Source organism: Anolis carolinensis, chromosome 1 (assembly GCF_035594765.1).
Source record: "Anolis carolinensis isolate JA03-04 chromosome 1, rAnoCar3.1.pri, whole genome shotgun sequence".
Taxonomy (NCBI): domain Eukaryota; kingdom Metazoa; phylum Chordata; class Lepidosauria; order Squamata; family Dactyloidae; genus Anolis; species Anolis carolinensis.
The window spans coordinates 223734677-223752492 of record NC_085841.1 but is presented as its reverse complement, the minus strand read 5'-3'; the positions used below and the strand labels follow the sequence as shown (position 1 = coordinate 223752492).

Here is a 17816-nt window from a genome sequence, read left to right as displayed (position 1 = left end):
TGGACCAAACTTGGCACAAATACCCAATATGCTCAAATTTAAACACTGGTGGAGTTTCAGGAAAATAGACCTTGACATTTGGGAGTTGTAGTTGCTGGGATTTATAGTTCACTTAAGAGTCATAGAGCCCCTTGAATCTCAACCATGATAGAACTGGGCCAAACTTCCCACAGAGAACTCCCATGACCAACAGAAAATAATGGTCTTTGGCGACCCCTCTAAATCTTCCTCCCGATCCCTGGGATGAGAAACGCTGACTTAAAGTCTGGGAGCATATACCCTAGACTTTAGGTCAGACTTTAGCAGATACAGAAATCTTACTGTATTTTACTTCAGAAGTTATGACGTCAATTCAAAGTTTGTGTTTACTCCTTTTCCTTCACAGTAGTTTGTCTTAGATACTGGAAGCCCAACAAATCCTGCACATCCCTGATCATTCCTTCACAATACTAGGGTGGGACCCTGGGTCAACAGTAACTGTATATGCACATTGTATTGCAAAAAAAAAAAAAAAAAAAAGCTTTTGGCACTTTCTTACCTGCATCCTATTGTTTCTTCTAAATGGACTGGGCCATTGGGTCAATGAAATTTATCTAAATGTTGACTCACATTCAACAATTGAGTCAGTAGATCTATTCTAGATGGGACTAACCAATAGAGTTCAGGTCAATGTGTGATGATAGATTTTCTTCATATTTTTCAGGCATCGTTACCCTTACATAACAGTCATAGAAACTCAAGAGTCATGGACACAGAGAGCATAATTTTTGTTTCATTTATTGTATAAAAATTGTTGGTAATGCAGTTTTAATACATCTAAATTCCATAAAACAAATCCATAGAAATCAGGATACTGTAAGCATGCAGTCTGCATTTTCTTCTGTTAGATGTTTTGGGCTCACAAAAATAACAACACTTTTGTTTTCCTTGAAAGCCACTAAAAGCAGAGAGATAGCAAAACATGCAACACTGTACACATTTGCATAGTATATTTTTTTTACCCAGCATGCCTGTAGAATGCTACACATACGGTATCTATAGAAGTAAAAAGAGGAAGGGGGCAAATCAGCAAAAATGAAAAAAAGACTAAATAGAAAACATCCATTGTTTTGGTTTTGCAAAGGCAATCATGCCCAAAATGGGTCTTGCTGACGGGAGAGTCCCATGTCCATGGAAGTATGTTGGAAATAAACTTGGGGCTATCTGGTAACAGACTAATTTGTGGAGCTTATGATTTGTATACTGGATTATTCATATCACATTATTCTGCAACAACAGATTCCCATTTCAGATGCTTCAGGTATGTGACCAGCAGTCCAGGCACAGTTTCAGATCCAATTCCAATAGTGGCAGGCAAACTGGTAGTCTACTGTGTTGTCGATAGTCTACTATTTTAATCGGCCATGAGCATTGGCTGAAGTATCTTAAGGTTTTCATAGTTTGCATCTACACTATAGAATAAATACAGTTTGATGTCAATTTAACTGCTGTGGATGAATGCTATGGAATCCTGCAAGTGGTAGTTTGGTGAGGCACGAGCACTTTTTTGGCAGAGATGACTAAAGACCTTGTAAAACAACAACTTCCATGATTCCATAGCCATGGCAGCTAAAGTGGTGTCAAACTGCATTAATTCTTCAGTGTAAATGCACCCAGAGTGCTATTGAAACCACTGGAGGGCGCTGGGTTGTCTACCCTGCGTGAACACTCATAGTCCACATCTGTCTGTACTATGGACCACAACAATGTTCTCATCCCAAAGTTGGCCCTATATTTGAGGACTGAGCTGTTTGCAGCCAGTGTTTTTACGTGGAATTTTCTCCAAGTCCGAAACATTCAGCAATCGTTACACTTTCAAAAGTGAAACTGTTTTTATAGCAGTGTGATAATCCCTTTAGTTGTTTTACTGAAAATGCCCAACTTTGAGACATAGATGGACTCCGAGCATATTCTTTGTACCAAGGTAACAAGTACAACTGGAGAGTTCCCTTTGTACTTGGAAATTCTGTACAAACTGGGGAGAAGTAAGTAAGAAAGAGAACGTATATCAAGCTCATTCATGTTCAACAAATTAACTTGCACAGAGTTCATGAAAAACACTTTCATGGCAAATCAAGTTTCAGGTACAAATTACACAGTTCTGAAATGAGTTGCTGAAGAAGTCTTATGCAGCAAGTTAATGTAATGGAAAATGCAGCATTCCTGATATGATTATAGTAACGTTTTTCAAATAATGCCAAATCAAACAATCAGATTGCAATGTTGTGCTATTGCAAATGTGCTTTTCTCTTGCTCTGTTTCATATTATTGGCAAAATATATATTTTTCTATTTTGTACTATACAATCTTGCATTTTGCTGCGATTTGATTTTTTCAAGTGCTGATGCAGAATACAATAAATAACAAAGGGCTATTTTGGCAATAGATTGCTGTTTGTAAAAATAGCTTTCAGCAAGTGTTGAATAAGGCATGTAATACATACTTTGGAAATCTCTTAGGGACAGCGCCTAAAACTATTTCCAATTGGGTGTAACATTAACTCAAAACATAGTTTCAATGGAACCATTTTCAGCAGCAAAACTTCAGCAGGGGGCAGAATATTCCTCGATCCAGCCCCCAAACATTGCTACCAGGAAACCCATTGTTAGGAATTTCTAGTTGAACATGTGCTTTAATAAAAAGGCACATCTATTACAACTAATTTAATGCAAATCATTTTCATGGTAATAATCCCCTTCACTACAGTTTCCAAAACAGTAGGTAATAAATGCATTGCATAAATAATTACAAATTCATCTGAATAAGCTTTCTCTTCCCTCCTTCACATCATCTAAAATAATTCCTTTGGATCAAAGGAACAGATGTAGAGAGGACTTTTTTTTTTCAATACCAGTTATCTGAAAATATTTCACAAATTGGAAAAAATAGTGCCTTAGTTATTCCTAACTACATATATTTCATTCTAAACAGAGATTACAGCCCTTTGCTCAAATTCATTCATTCAGGTATTTTCTATAACCATTTTTTCACATGCTATATTGGACCAAGAACATCACCCCGAGTTAATTTTTCTTCATTTTTTGCTCTTAAAATAGAAGCTTTTCTTGTGATAATAAATTATATTATTTTAGGAAAATCTGATACTGTGTAGGTTACTATTGAATAGTTGCTTGGATAAGGGCTGCTGAAATTAAATCCTCTTAAGATGGAAGTGGACATCAGGTGGAGGTGGCACAGCAGGTTAAATTGCTGAGCTGCTGAACTTGCTGACCAAAAGGTCAGCGGTTCGAATCCAGGGAGTGGGGTGAGCTCCCGCTGTTAGCCCCACCTTCTGGCAACCTAGCAGTTCGAAAACATACAAATCTGAGTAGATGAATAGGTACCACTCTGGTGGGAAGGTAACAGCGCTCCATATAGTCATGCCGGCCACATGACCTAGGAGGGGTTTACAGACAACACCGTCTCTTCGGCTTAGAAATGGAGATGAACACCAATCCCCAGGGTCAGACATGACTAGAACTTAATGTCAGAGGGAAACTAAAAAAGATGGAAGTGCTGACAAGGGAATTGGGATTCATCTTGTTCAGAAAGTGTTTGTACTCTCTCAAAAGAGCAAGTGTTGAGATCGCTATTTGACCCTGTATGATCCCGAGACTGGTGTTGGTGGTGGATATTTGTACAATGATGTTTAGTGGGCCAGCTATGCTACCATGACTTATCTATTGGCATGCCCTCTATGTTGACCTATATTTGAGAGCACCCAAAAGCTTCCTTTGTTGCAAAATTCAGTAGCTAGGCTTATTACTGGCAACATAGTACTGGCAACATGTTTCTCCACTACATAAAGACCTACCCTAATTTCAGTCCAAGGCCACAAATGGTTTAGGGTATTGTTGTCGAAGACATTCAGATTATGAATATGCCTGATCACCCCGATTTACTGGAACAAAATATTACCTGCAGAAGGCTGACAGGGAGATTTCTCTTATTAGATCAGTGGTTCTCAACCTATGGGTCCTCAGGTGTTTTGGCCTACAACTCTCAGAAATCCCAGCCAGTTTACAAGCTGTTTCTGGGAGTTGAAAGCCAAAACATCTGGGGACTCACAGGTTGAGAACCACTGTATTAGAATCATGGGCATGTACTCCCTTCAATGTTACCTCAGCCCACATTCATTTATGCTGCTTTTAATAAATCTGTTAAAACACGTTTTAATTTTAGAAGCTTTGTTGTCATATTATAACCTCTGGAATATTGTAAGTTATTTGGGTCGGTTTTAATGTTTTAAAATATGGCCTTGAATGGCAAGTTAGGGGGATTTTGGTGTGTATTCAAACTACCTTGCTCTTGTTAAGATAGACTTCCAACTTTTAATTAAGTTCTCAGTATATAGAATACAATATGGAAATATTTGATGAGTGCTGTCACGGCAAATGCCCTTTTACAAAAAAATAGATGTATTTCATCAAGTAAAAAAAATCCACAAACAAAGGATTACGTTAGTAGTTGACATATGACTCATAATTAAACTACAGTTTAACAAATAATATAAACCATTTGCTTTTAATAGCCCAATCTATAACGTTGTTAAGAAGTAATGGCATTTGAATTACTTTGAGCTGTTCTGTTAGCAATACACTTACGTAAGGAATGCATCCCATTGAACTGAGTGGGACATACATTTGAAGATTTGTACTGTAAACATCTCTACTCTTAACCAGTGGGATTGATCCATGGAAACTCTGACCAAGGACTCTGGACAAGCAAAAGTCCAGAGGTGGCAGAATATTTGTACTCAGTGATCAGAAAACCCAATTTCATTGCTTGGGGCTGTCTTTTTGGAGTGTGATCAACAGACTGAGGATTGAAGAATGGCCTGGCTTTATTTCAAGTAATCTGGTGTTAAATAGATTGTGGATGAGGCAGCATGATCAAAGTGAAATTACTAAAAACACCAAAATTTAAAGTTTACTAGAAACATTTTGACCCAGCTGAGTTTAAGGACTGCTGCAAATCTTACACTCTTCCAACAAGAAATTATGGTGGGAAAATACCCCAAAATCTTTGTAGCAAAAAACAGAGAAAGTGTTTCCCAAGAGAATCATCCTGTATTTCTAAGTATGGAGAAGTAAGATGATGGAAGATTGTCTGATCAGATATGTCTTATTGATATAGTGAGGTAAGAGGCAAGTAGCATGCAACAAAAGTAGGCAACATGCAACATAGTTAATAGGTCTTATGCTAATAATTCTCACCATGGTTTATTGGGAAAGGTCCTATCTTATGACACTAAACTTATGTAAGACTCTCCCTTGTACAAAAACCACTGATTAAAGGTTAATTGGTATAAATAAGAAACCACGATTCAGAAACAGGCCAAATATATTTAGTGAGGAAGTAGGTAGCAAAGTGGAGCCCACGAAGTGCGACTGTGGAGAAGAACAAACCACAGACCATCTACTACAATGCAGTCTGAGCCCTGCCACATGCACAATAGAAGACCTTCTTATAGCAACACCAGAGATATTCCAAGTGGCTAGCAACTGGTCAAGGGACATTTAGCATAATGCCAAGTTTTTAAAACTTTGTGTTTTTAAATACGTTACAACAGTACCCTTGGTTTCACTTCGGATACAATAAATAAATAAGCTCAGTTCAAGAGGGGAACTTTACTGATAGAGGTTCAGTTATTTCTATAAAGGGTTTTTTGGTGCATTTTTCTAATTTTAATAACCTGCATGGATCTCATTTTTAAGTGGTCATGCTTGAAGAAGAACTATTTAAACTGAACATGTTGGAAAAGAAACTAACAATTTGCAATGAAATAATTGTAGAGGAAAACAATCTATGTAAAAATAGGTATTGTTTATCCATTTGGATGTTAGTGCATTATCGCCATTGGAGATCAAGAAGGAACCAAGGACCTCATCACACTAGAGCAGTGGTTCTCAACCTGTGGGTCCCCACGTGTTTTGACCTACAACACCCAGAAATCCCAGCCAGTTTACCAGCTTGAAGGCCACAGCATCTGGGGACCTACAGATCGAGAACCACTACACTAGAGCATGGTTCCACTTTAAATCCAGTCTCTTCCTCCTGCAGAATTCTGGGGCTTGTAGTTTAGGGAGGGGCCTTTAAACTGGTCAGCCAGACAGGTCCTGGGCCTCACTAAACTGCAAATCCCAGAATACTCCAGAATACTGGATTTAAAGTGAAACCATGCTCTGGTGTGATGAGGCTGAAATAAGCTTATGACCACTTTGCTAAACTGAGTACCCTACTAAGGCAATCATGCAGGATATTTTTTTAAGCCACCTATCAATGCCTTTAAATGGAAACACTTTATTAAACATTATGAAACAGTGCCTCATACCTGATGGACAAAAGAGACAGCAGAAGGATTTGTATTAAATCCTTACTGAATGCAAATGAATTATGAAATCCTTATTTCAGCCTAAGCCTATGCAATTTATGTGGGAGTAAGTTTTAAGGTCAATATGGTTTACTCCCGAGGACTCAGAGCAATGGATTCAAACTATAGGAGAGGAGATTCCACCTGAACATTAGGAAAAACTTCCTGACTGTAAGAGCTGTTCAGCAGTGGACTCTGCCTCGGAATCAGATGCAGGCTCCTTCTTTGGAGGCTTTTAAACAGAGGCTGGATGGCCATCTGTCAGGGGTACTTTGAATGTGCTTTTCCTGCATCACAGGGGGTTGGACTAGATGGCCCATGTGGTCTCTTCCAACTCTAAGATTCTATGATTTTATGTTCTATCACAGGCAACTAGTTGGCCTCTGTATCGATAGACTATTTGACTAAATATGTAAACCTTTTGCTGTGGTCTGATATTTTTATGAATTCAGTCCCCCATGGAGAGAAAATGTAGAGAGATCACTTTGACAAGACATGTTGCCCGTGCCACACTCAAACTAGTTTATTCAAAGAGATAGAATGATGTGCTACATCAAGTCACTATATGGAAAATGAATTCCATATAGGCATCTCCTTATTTTTACCCTCTACCTAGTGCTACACATTCACAACTCTAATTTCATTTAAAATGAAAATGCTGGGTGAAGGCATGAAAGGTGAGATTTCTCTGCCCATAATATAACAGCATGAAACTTTTGATTGTGTTCTTTCCTATTATGAATGGAAATATTGAAAGCTATTACAGAGTTTACATTGGCTAATTTGTGTGCATGTGTGTAGGCCTCTGAAAGGTCAGAACCATCAAGTAACACTGAAGACGGTGCCAACATTTTACCATAACTTCTTATGACAAATCTTCAATAAGAGTATGTTCACAAATCTTCAATAAGAGTATGTTCACAGCGCCAGTAAGTAAAGGTAATTTTTGCACTGCATTTTCTCAATATGGAGTGTTTCCTTTCCATTAGATTATCAAGGAGGGTGTAGAAAAAAAAAGGGGGGGGGGCTATAAAATACATTATATTCATTCTGAAATGCTAAACATTCCATTTTGTTTACTAGGGCAAACACATGTCATTGCACCATAAAATGCACATATCTTCAAGCAGTTAAATGGTCTGGTCAATAAAGCCCCAAAGAATAAAGAGCAAGAGCATTCTAGTCTAGATTTATAGAATTTTTGCATTCTTGGAAATTTATACTTTAACGAAGACATAATATGAACTTGTAAAACTTGTAAGAAATGATTTTCCTAATGCCTTCCCTTTCATGCAGGTAAATATGCAGTACCTAATTATCAAGGCGTAAAAAGTATTGTAAAATGCTTCACTGGGCTGCAGCATAAAATAGAAGTTGAAATGGGAGATTATGCCCAATGGTGCAGCAGTCATTCTGGCCAAACACACATAAGATGCAAGACGTCCACACTTGGTGTGTCCCAATTACAAAATGTAACTAACATACAGGGTTAACTACCCTGGGATCTGCACATAGCAGTAGCAAAAGCAAACACTAGCTCAGATGGCAGTTTAAAGAGAATTAGACACATTTAGTGGAGTACAGTTGGTGAAAGGGCTTTGGGCCTCACTAGGGGAAAGGACAATTCATATTCAGAGTAAATAATGCAAAGGAAATCCAATAAATACATATAGATTAACTTCATTTCCTATTAAAATGATGGATGAAAAATACAAAGGCGGATGCTTATGGCTATATTATCTTGGCCTAACCTAACAGCATTTTTTATGCTTTTATGGGAACTTGGACCAGTTATTTTTTGGGATCACACAAATTTGCTATTCCACGCATTCCTGCTATAATTGACAGCAGACATTCTTTTCCTTCGTACAATTGCACCAAATTAGCAATGTGTGATCCCACTATTATAATTTCTGCATAATCTCCTACCACTCCTCACCTTCTTGTATTTCTGCTGTTATCTATTTTTTTTACAGCAATTTTGCATTTTTAGTTTCATAAAACCCCAAATATAACCATAAACTGTAAAATAATCAGAAAACAGCTTGGGAACAGTGAGAAGGAGAGGATGAGCATTTCATCCCTTGACAGCACTTTTCTCTCCTTTTGGCTTCTCCTTCCTCCCTTCCTTAGGCTGTAAATTGTAATTTTTTTATGATTTAAAATAGTTTTTTAGAGTTTATTGAAAAACAGCAAAACAGCGAATCCGCGAAAAGTGAACCGCGAAGTAGTGAGGGAACACTGTAGTTACAATCCTTCAAAAGCAGTATTTCCAAGCTCTTGATCTCATAATATAAACTAAAAATTTTATTTTCAGCCTCAGAATTACCTTCTGCACTAACCTTTTCCCCTGAACAGCAGCCATCAGAGATATATTCAATGTCTTGTAAAACCTGCAAGCCTGGAAATCTAGTTTTGGCATTTCAAATTGTCCATACCATTTTAAAGATTGGTCTTGCTAGTTTTTTTTCCCTTCACAAACTATATAACTAGTGGATTCAGTGATGTTGTAGGAAATTCTGAAGTGTAGGCACTCTTCATGGCAACTATACCCATATGGTCATGTTCCTTCTAAGACTATACAACCAAAAAGGAACCTTCACCTGTTATTGACCTTTAAGCTTTGACTCCTCAGGAAAAAGGAGCCGTATCTCCAAGTGCTCAATAAACATTATTTTATTTTGGAAAAAGGCCAATGCATTCCAGCTTATATATATTTTATTGGCTTTTTTTCAGGAGCAATACGAAAAGCAATATGCAATCTATATGCATTACAGCAGAGTCTCACTTATCCAAGCCTTGCTTATCCAAGTTTCTGGATTATCCAAGCCATTTTTGTAGTCAATGTTTCCAATATATTGTGATATTTTGGTGCTAAATTCATAAATACAGTAATTACAACATAACATTACTGTGTATTGAACTGCTTTTTCTGTCAAATTTGTCGTAAAACATAATGTTTTGGTGCTTAATTTGTAAAATCATAACCTAATTTGATGTTTATTAGGCTTTTCCTTAATCCTTCCATATTATCCAAGATATTTCCTTATCCAAGCTTCTGCCGGCCCATTTAGCTTGGATAAGTGAGACTCTACTGTATCTCCTTTTCCTGTGGATTCCAGTGAATGCTCTCCAGCCTGCAATTTTTATTACTTTGAGGTTAAAAAAATGAGGATAAAGTACAGCTCATGTCTGAGCATATTCATCAAAAGTTGTTTCCTAATACAGGACCCCCCCGTCCACACACACACATTTTTTCAACAACCTGCTTTTCAACAAATCATTCATTCAAGAATTTTGAATTATACCCAGAATATGAATATTTGATGTGTGGTCTGCATTTTCATCATTTATTAAAATAAAACCAAACTAAAATTCAATTGATTTAAAATACAGGTTGAACATCCCTTATCTGGAATGTATAATGCAAATACAGGAGTTTCATAATAATCATAATAACAATAACAATAATCCAAAACACTTCTGGTCTCAAGCATTTCAGATCAGGGAAACTCAACCTGTACAGAGTGTGCTAGCAAGTAACATATTGGAAGAAAGGTAAGGTATTAAATGAAATTAAATAAACAAACAAGAAGAAAAAACACCATTTATTATACAGTATGACCACTGTATCTGTGGGGATATGTTCCAAGACTCACACATACCATGTATACCTGAAACCAAAGACAATAATTATATTTTGACTATACCTGGGCTGGAATCAAATTATTGAATCATACTGGAGAACCTGAAGAAGTCAATGAAACTTTCAAGGGGGAATGTATCGAGTCAGGTGGATAAGCAGATCATGCTGTAATCCTTAGCTGTGCGATTATTTCCCTTTGTGTAATATGGAACAGATAATGGGATAGCCCTGAAGTGGGAGGATCTCAGAAACAAGGTAATCTCACAAATCAAACTCACAATACTGCCATTATACAAATATCATACAAGAATATCACAAACCTGTTTCAATGCAAGTTGAGTGTTTCCCTGGTTTAAAAGCCAATGAACAGAAGTTGATCTGTTCAGTTTGACACTGTGACCAGAATACGACAAAATGAAAACATTTAACACCCAGCTCAGATCATTGTATTTGGCTTAATAACCTGAGATATGCACAAACCTATCTGCGTATGAAGCCGGTTTAAGACTTGGTGACAATAGATTCCCATCTTGAATTAAATGGAAAACTGCAATTAATCAGAAGCTTTTGGGTTTAATTGCTGAACGTCGCAAACAGGAGAGAAGGTGCTGTGTATACAGGCAAAAGGGTAATACATATCTTTGTTTATTAAGCTAGTATACAATTGTCTGCAGACGACCATTCTTGAAAACACTGTTTTTCTAGTTGTCAGGATTGGGATAGTTTGAAAGTGCTGATGACAGATTGACATTGAAATATGCCAGAATATAGTCTAGAGTGATAAATTCTTAAAACAACCATTTTAATTTATGCATACTGGATAGAAGGCATGCTAATGTAAGACATACGTAAGATTGCAATAAAAGTGCCATTTGAAAATTAATAAATAAAAAGATGTAAGGAGAGGGGAAGCATTCATTAGATATAAGGCAGCAAAATATGCAAAGTATTGAAATCACCAGTTCCATAATTTTACACTAAACAGTATAGGCACAAGTCCTAGGATTAGCAGCAGACTTGTTGAAGGGAGTTGTTTGATGGGGAAAATGTTATGTTTTCCTACAGGTGATATCCATACAAATCTGTCCAACAGACAATAGAGATACCTTCAGTAAACATATATTTTCCAAACATTTCTCCAGACAATATTTTCTTTTAATGTCTTATACACATAGTTACTCATAACCTGGAGGGAATCCAGACATCCTTTCCCAACAAAAACATTTAAATTGTATATATATATAGCCCATTTCCCAGGAACTTACCACTTTTGTTGGTGTTGATGTAAAGGAAAATGAGGTTCTCTGACCAGTTAACATGAGTTACAGAAGAGAATGCAATATAGAATGTGATGACACAAGCAATCATATGAAAACTTCCCTCTTTTATATGTAGATCATGTTAATATATATATCTATATAGCTTATTTTAGATCAGGGGAGTGAATCCTGCACCTGTCCAGATTGTTGTTGGAACTGCCAACATAGCCAGTGGCAAGGGATGTTGGGAATTATGAACCCACAACATCTCAAGGACAGTATGATTCCCAACCCTGAGCTCGAAATAATTTATGCATGCTTACTCAGAAGTATCGACCACTGTGTTCAGTGGGGTTTACTGCCTAAGTAGTATTTAAGATTGCAATTTTCCTTCAAAAAGTAGATAATGCGAGCAAACCTTTCAAAGAAGGAAAAAACAGTGAAAAGTTAACATGCTCAGAATCAGGTTTCCTGGACTAAACTGAAATTGCTCAAAACATATTCCAAACTTTCTTACGTCCAGTCCCACCTTTCCTGGCTGCTGGTGAAAACCCACTCCTAGCCCCATTCCCAAGACTGCTACAAAATATATTGAGGGCAATTAAACTTGGGATCCACCTTTGTCCCCCAAATGTGGGTTTGTGCAGGGATACTGCCCTCCATTATGAGGTAAGATTCATGCCCTGAGTTTAATAGTCAGACATTACAATGTACTGTTTTCAGATTTTGCTTTTAGACAGCATGGTTTGGATAATGTGTGCTTCAAATCTCAAGAGGAATGTTGGTGAACAACAAAATAAATTTACAGATGGGCTTAAAGGTAACCTTAAAAAAATGTGGTACGAACACCAAGAACTGGGAAGCCCAGGCACTTGAATGTTGTAACTGGAGGTCAGCTGTTACCAATGGTGCCGTGGATTCTGAGGAGGCACAAACAGAGGGCAAAAGGGGGAAATGTGTCAAGAGAAGGTGCATCAAGCAAACCCTTGTCAGGACCGCCTTCCCTCTGGAAATGTATGTCCTCACTGTGAAAGACCATGCGGATCCAGAATAGGTCTCTACAATCATTCACGGACCCAATTCCAAGACTTTGCCCTTGGAAGGCAATCATACTTGGCCACGAGTGATCACCTATAGTAATAGTAGTCTAAATCATATGGAACAACACTAACAATTTTAAAAGCCTAGTGTCTATATGTCAGGCTCAAGCAGCTTTAAACATTATACATGTGCGTAAATGAAACTTGCATTCTAGCGAATATTTAGTTTGTATACATATTTTTTGCTGGGTCTTAAAAATGTTTCCTTAGTCAAATCTTTAACTACACACTTTAACTTACATTGATATTTCAATTTCTACACAATCATGTCATTTGGTGAAGTACCTCGAATTCTCTTTACTAGGGAGCTTCTGCAATAGTTCAGGGGAATGGAGCAGAGCCACTCTAGCAACAAACTACAAATCCCTGTAAGAGGGACAGGTAGTAGTTAATATCAAGCTGTTGTAACAATGCAGTACGGATACACCACAGGTCTCAAGGACTAAAAGAGCTTCCATACAAAATGCTACATCATGATTAGTTTGGCTTACTCTGAGATAAACTGGAGTCCTCTGCTGAGGTGGACTTCATGGCCCAGGTTTTTATGATTTATAATATAAATACCCTCGTGAGTCATCGAAGCACTTTGGGCTACATCACTTTTGAGACCTGAAAGTATATTTAAGATTTGGAAGTGCACACTTGCCCTATATATTCATGTACAAATCTAGAAATTTTAGTCAAAAAATCAACCACAAATACCTAGATAAACTTATCCATAGATCAATATAAATATTGTATCTTAACTCTAATCAAAAAGGAACCACCCCCTTCTCTGAGTGCCAAAAAGCAAGAGCTTGGCCCACCCTCCAAAAAGCTAAAAGAAGTACTGTCTCCACCACCACCACCACCACCACGCTACTGTCTCCATCGTGGTGCCACTTCTGGTTCTTTTCTATACCTGGGCAGGGAAATGGCAACAGCAACTGCTCCCCACTGAGATGGCCTTAGTGCTTTCTCCTCTTTGCAGAATGAACTTTAGCTTATTCAGTTGTACCAAAATCCATAATTTCTATCTCCAAACCTGCCCTCGACTTACACGTGGTCAATCTTTACATGAGCATATATGGTAGTTTCCCTTATTGATCAAGAGAGATGTGTAAATGTATCCCTTTGATACTTTTCTACTAATCAATGTGTCCAGTTGTGTGTGTATATGCCAATTTTCAGATTTTTCAGTGACCTTGGAATATTTCAATATTTTTTAATATACCTCAAGTCTCCAATTTTTAGAATGAAAATTTGAAAAACATTCCACTCAAAAACCTACAAATATAACATCTAGCAAGTATATGATTTCATTTTCACTTATCCCCGAAGAGTTATCCCTAGTAGGAAAGAAAGTTCTTAAAATGGTTTCAGCTTAGTCCAACAAAAATAACTTCGTACCAAAATAAAATTGCCCAGCATTGACCGGTTTGTTCATACAGCCCTTCTTGCTATAGATATCTTGTATATATCTCCTGTAGTAATGCCTGTTACTTCATAAACCTTTTACTAATCTTGTGCCTCTATGCTTTCCAGCACTGCACTAACCGTTTCCTTTTCTCTAAACAAAGGGTTGAACAACTTTCAAAAAGCCCTCACTTGTATGAAAATAGGATCATACTGAGGTTTGCCACCGTTCCAGTACTCAAAATCAAAGCCTTTCTTAAAAGTGAATAAGCTGCTATTATTTAATCATTTTAAAAGTATCTTAGAAATCAAACATTATCCTTGCCATATTAAAAAATATGACAGCATGCAATGTGATTCTAAGATGTTCAGATACACATTGATTGGCAGTCCTTTGCCAGCCAAGTAGCTCTGAAGTATGCATAGGGGTGCAGCTATGGAGCACCTGACCTAGGTAGGTTTCCCCATTCATTCATGTGGAGAAGGCATTCCTATTCACACAAAGAAGTAAGAGAGGTTCCCCACACAAGCAGGCCATCCATATATATGCATCTAGATCAGAGCAGCAGACCATAATGCATATCCCGTAGGCTTAATATTTTGGATGGAATGCATCAAATATTTCAGCTGTGTGAGAGTAGCAATGCAGTCAGACTAGGAAAGAAAACATCTTATTGTATAGCATAATAGAGAATGGTTGATCATGCTGTAGAAACTGCATGGAAGAAAAAGCACTCAGACTTGGGTGGGCAAACGTGCTAAAAGACCTTTTCTGTTGTACCTAAGTTGGCTATAATATCCTCTTGCCAAGTCTACCAAGCAGTGCATTTTTTTTCTTAGACACAATCATGCTGCCACTGTCTTTGAGAAATTACAGAGTGATCATTTCTTAACTCTTTGGTTGGAATGATGATTATACAATACGTTTTCTGGAGATATTAATGCACAGGTTGAAGCCCTAATAGGAACACGTCTCTCTTCCTAAACCACTCTTTCATGAGTGCAACGCCAATTGCTCTTTTGACAACTTAGAAATTTAAGATGAGCATGAAAGTTGTGCCTGATGTAGAGGATTCATAAAGTGCAGCATTGTTAGCCAAAGAAAGAACAATCTGATTCTCAATCTTTTGTCAATCTAACTGAAGTGAAATGGTCCTGCTAAGGCAAAACCCATAAACAAGCATCTTCAAAAACTATTCACAAATGCATGGCGCGTAAAAGAGTTTATGCTGCCTGCCACTATTCTCTAGTGCCTGCATATCCAAGAGAAAGTATAAAAAGGGCTCGATACATGTACAACTGTACATGCAAATCAGGGACTTGGAGACCAGAGAAGAACCTTCATGCACAAAGTTGTATGCACATGCAGCAGAGCTAGGCAACTCTGACTCTCCAGGAATTTGGGAGTCTGTGCATCCAATGTTGGGAGAGGTAAGACAGTTGCGCTGTGACAACCTCAGGAGTGGTGGGTACCTATTTGCCCATCCATCTTCTTTTGGAAAAATTAAAGTTGGGGAGCAGAGCCAGCGGGTACGATCCCATTTGCACTTTTCACATGTTCAGAGGTGAACAGGACTCAACAGGGGTGTATTCAGGGCAAAGAAGGTAAGTTCACTTCCACCACATGTTAAGATATCAGGTCTGTCTCTGCTCCTAGTTTATTTAAAGTTGCTGAAGTAGCTTTATGTTTTCATTAGCAAATGCAAAAACTATTAACACAATACAATTTTGCTGCAACATATATGCTGGGAGAAAAACAACAATCCCTCATTATATCTAAACCAGAAAGTCTTCTAACTGTTCCATTCATTCATTTTTGGCACGATTGACTGCTTACATTTGGTTAGTCTGAAATAAATACATTAAAATTATTTATTCTAACCATCTCTGTATCTATATATAAATTCACCTCCTGGTAAACAAATACTCTAGCTTTTATTTTATTTTTATTTACTTTTTTGCTTATAGTGGTTTTGTAATTTTCTTATTCTTCATTTTAATTTTTTTAACTGACTGCAACATGCTCAGGTTGACTTTCCAGTCAATTTCTCCCAAATTCCAACAGGAATTGGTTTATAAATCGGTTCCAACTGGAACTGGTCATTTGGAATTTCCAGTGCAGGAAATCATGTTATATACGTCTCAACAGGTATCCTAAGTTACAAATTGATGTGTCTAATAATACCTAATGAAGAGAAAAGAGACTGCTTGAAAATTAAACTCTACTCTGGAAAGAAAACACACCTACATGACCAGGGAAACTCATTTCTTCCTAAACATAAAGGGCAGGCTTTATATGTTTTTGCCCCGTTTGTAGCTTTAAATGGCAGCAGCCTGTAAGCACAGTAAAACCATGCTACACCTGCCAAAACAAGATGATTTGTTTGGCCTAGCTATGTTATGGCAAGTTGGCAACTAATGAGTACCATCCCACCCACCCCAGGTTCTTGTATTCAAAGCCTATGTCGGGCATCATGGCTATATCCTCCGGGGGACCCTCGGTTTCTATGGGGCTTGTAGGAGTCCTGGTATGAGTCAGAGTACTCTTCTTCCACAAGTGGGTAGTGATCTCGGCTGTGTTGGGAACTGGAAGACAAGCGGTTCCTGCTCTTCCGAGCCCTTTCATTGTGGTAGTTTTCGTCAGAGGTCATGAGACTTCGTCGTTCAATTGGAGAGTTCTCGGTAGAATGGTTGCTATGCCTCGTACGTTGGCTCTAAAAACAGTAAATAATTCAAGCATTAAAAGGAGGGGGAGGAAAACAATTGCATTTCACTCCTTTTGAATTGGTTGTGATCTGGTTCTGAGGGCCATCAGCACCCATAAGTTTCTGTGATTTGTTAAAAAAACAAAACCATTTGACTGCTATTTGCTGGCTAGAATACTCCTGTAGAATTGTATTTTCCTAAGTGGTTTGAGAATTGTGAGAATTAGAATTGGACAGTTCTGAAACATCTGTATCCTGTAAGGAGCTGCTGTTATGTTACTATATAGGGAAGTCAGCAAGGTGACCGGTGTCTTATGAGCAATACACAATGAGAGTGATGTGCATTATATCAGATATGTATCAGTTCTATTATGCATTCGAATACCAGTTAGGGTATGCTAATACTCAGAGATACTTTTGCCAGTGTCACATTACACATCCTCCCAATTTACTATCTCTGCTACATAGCTAAGTAGGCATAAAGTTTTGTAACATAAATTCTGATTGAAAATTCTGACCATCATGTTTGGGAACACAGTCTGTTTTCAAACTTTTGAAAAGGCAATGAAAGAGGATGATTTTTGTGTGTGTTATATTAAAAAAAAATATGTGGCTGCAGAAGATTTAGGACACACTGCCCAGTTTAAGTAATGCATTTTTTATCATTACTGACAATTCTAAGTTCGATGGCTCTTCTCCCATCAAATTCAGGATAATCTAGTTATACAAAGAAATGCTGCTACTTCAAACAATAGGGTACAATCAGTGTACTACCCTGCCTTATTTGACAAGTAGGATAATTTGATTTTTATACTGAAGGGGTCAGATTTATAGTTGGTACTGTATATTAGATTAAATAACCCTCAAATTGTGTGAGTAAGTTACAAATGGGTCTTTGAATGAAATCTGATGCATAGGAAGAAAATGTATTAAGATGTTGAATCTTCTTCTGCTAAAGAGATAATTAACCAGGGCATTATATTCTATTAATGACTCCTCGGTTCTTTGGATGAGGCCCAGAGTGAATCAGCCCAGCTATAGCTGAAATAGTATTCAAAATGGAATGGGATCTTATTTTGAAAGTGTAGCTCTTAACTATATGTCTTACAAGGAATGCAATCGGCCTTCCACATTCACTAGGATTAAGAGCACAGGACTCCACAAAAGCAGGAACACCACAAATTTTTAAAAATACTATTTTTAATCTGAAAGAACACCTCTCTAGGCATCTCTAGGTCCTTCAGTGTGATCCTATGGTCAGTTTCTACCAGACATGACAATGTAGTTGTGCTGGATGAA

The 17816-nt window shown here is 37.6% G+C and overlaps 1 protein-coding gene across 3 annotated transcripts in view; it reads right to left on the bottom strand.

The window, feature by feature from the left end:
- Positions 1 to 761: 761 nt before the first annotated feature.
- Positions 762 to 17816, bottom strand: part of cacnb4 (calcium voltage-gated channel auxiliary subunit beta 4) — a 231061-nt gene continuing 214006 nt past the window's right edge. Inside the window, exon 14 of one of the 3 annotated variants that reach the window (XM_008117705.2) lies at positions 762 to 16526. In XM_008117705.2, the coding sequence (XP_008115912.1) occupies positions 16266 to 16526 (261 nt within the window). In that variant the 3' untranslated portion in view covers positions 762 to 16265. 3 annotated transcript variants of the gene reach the window in all.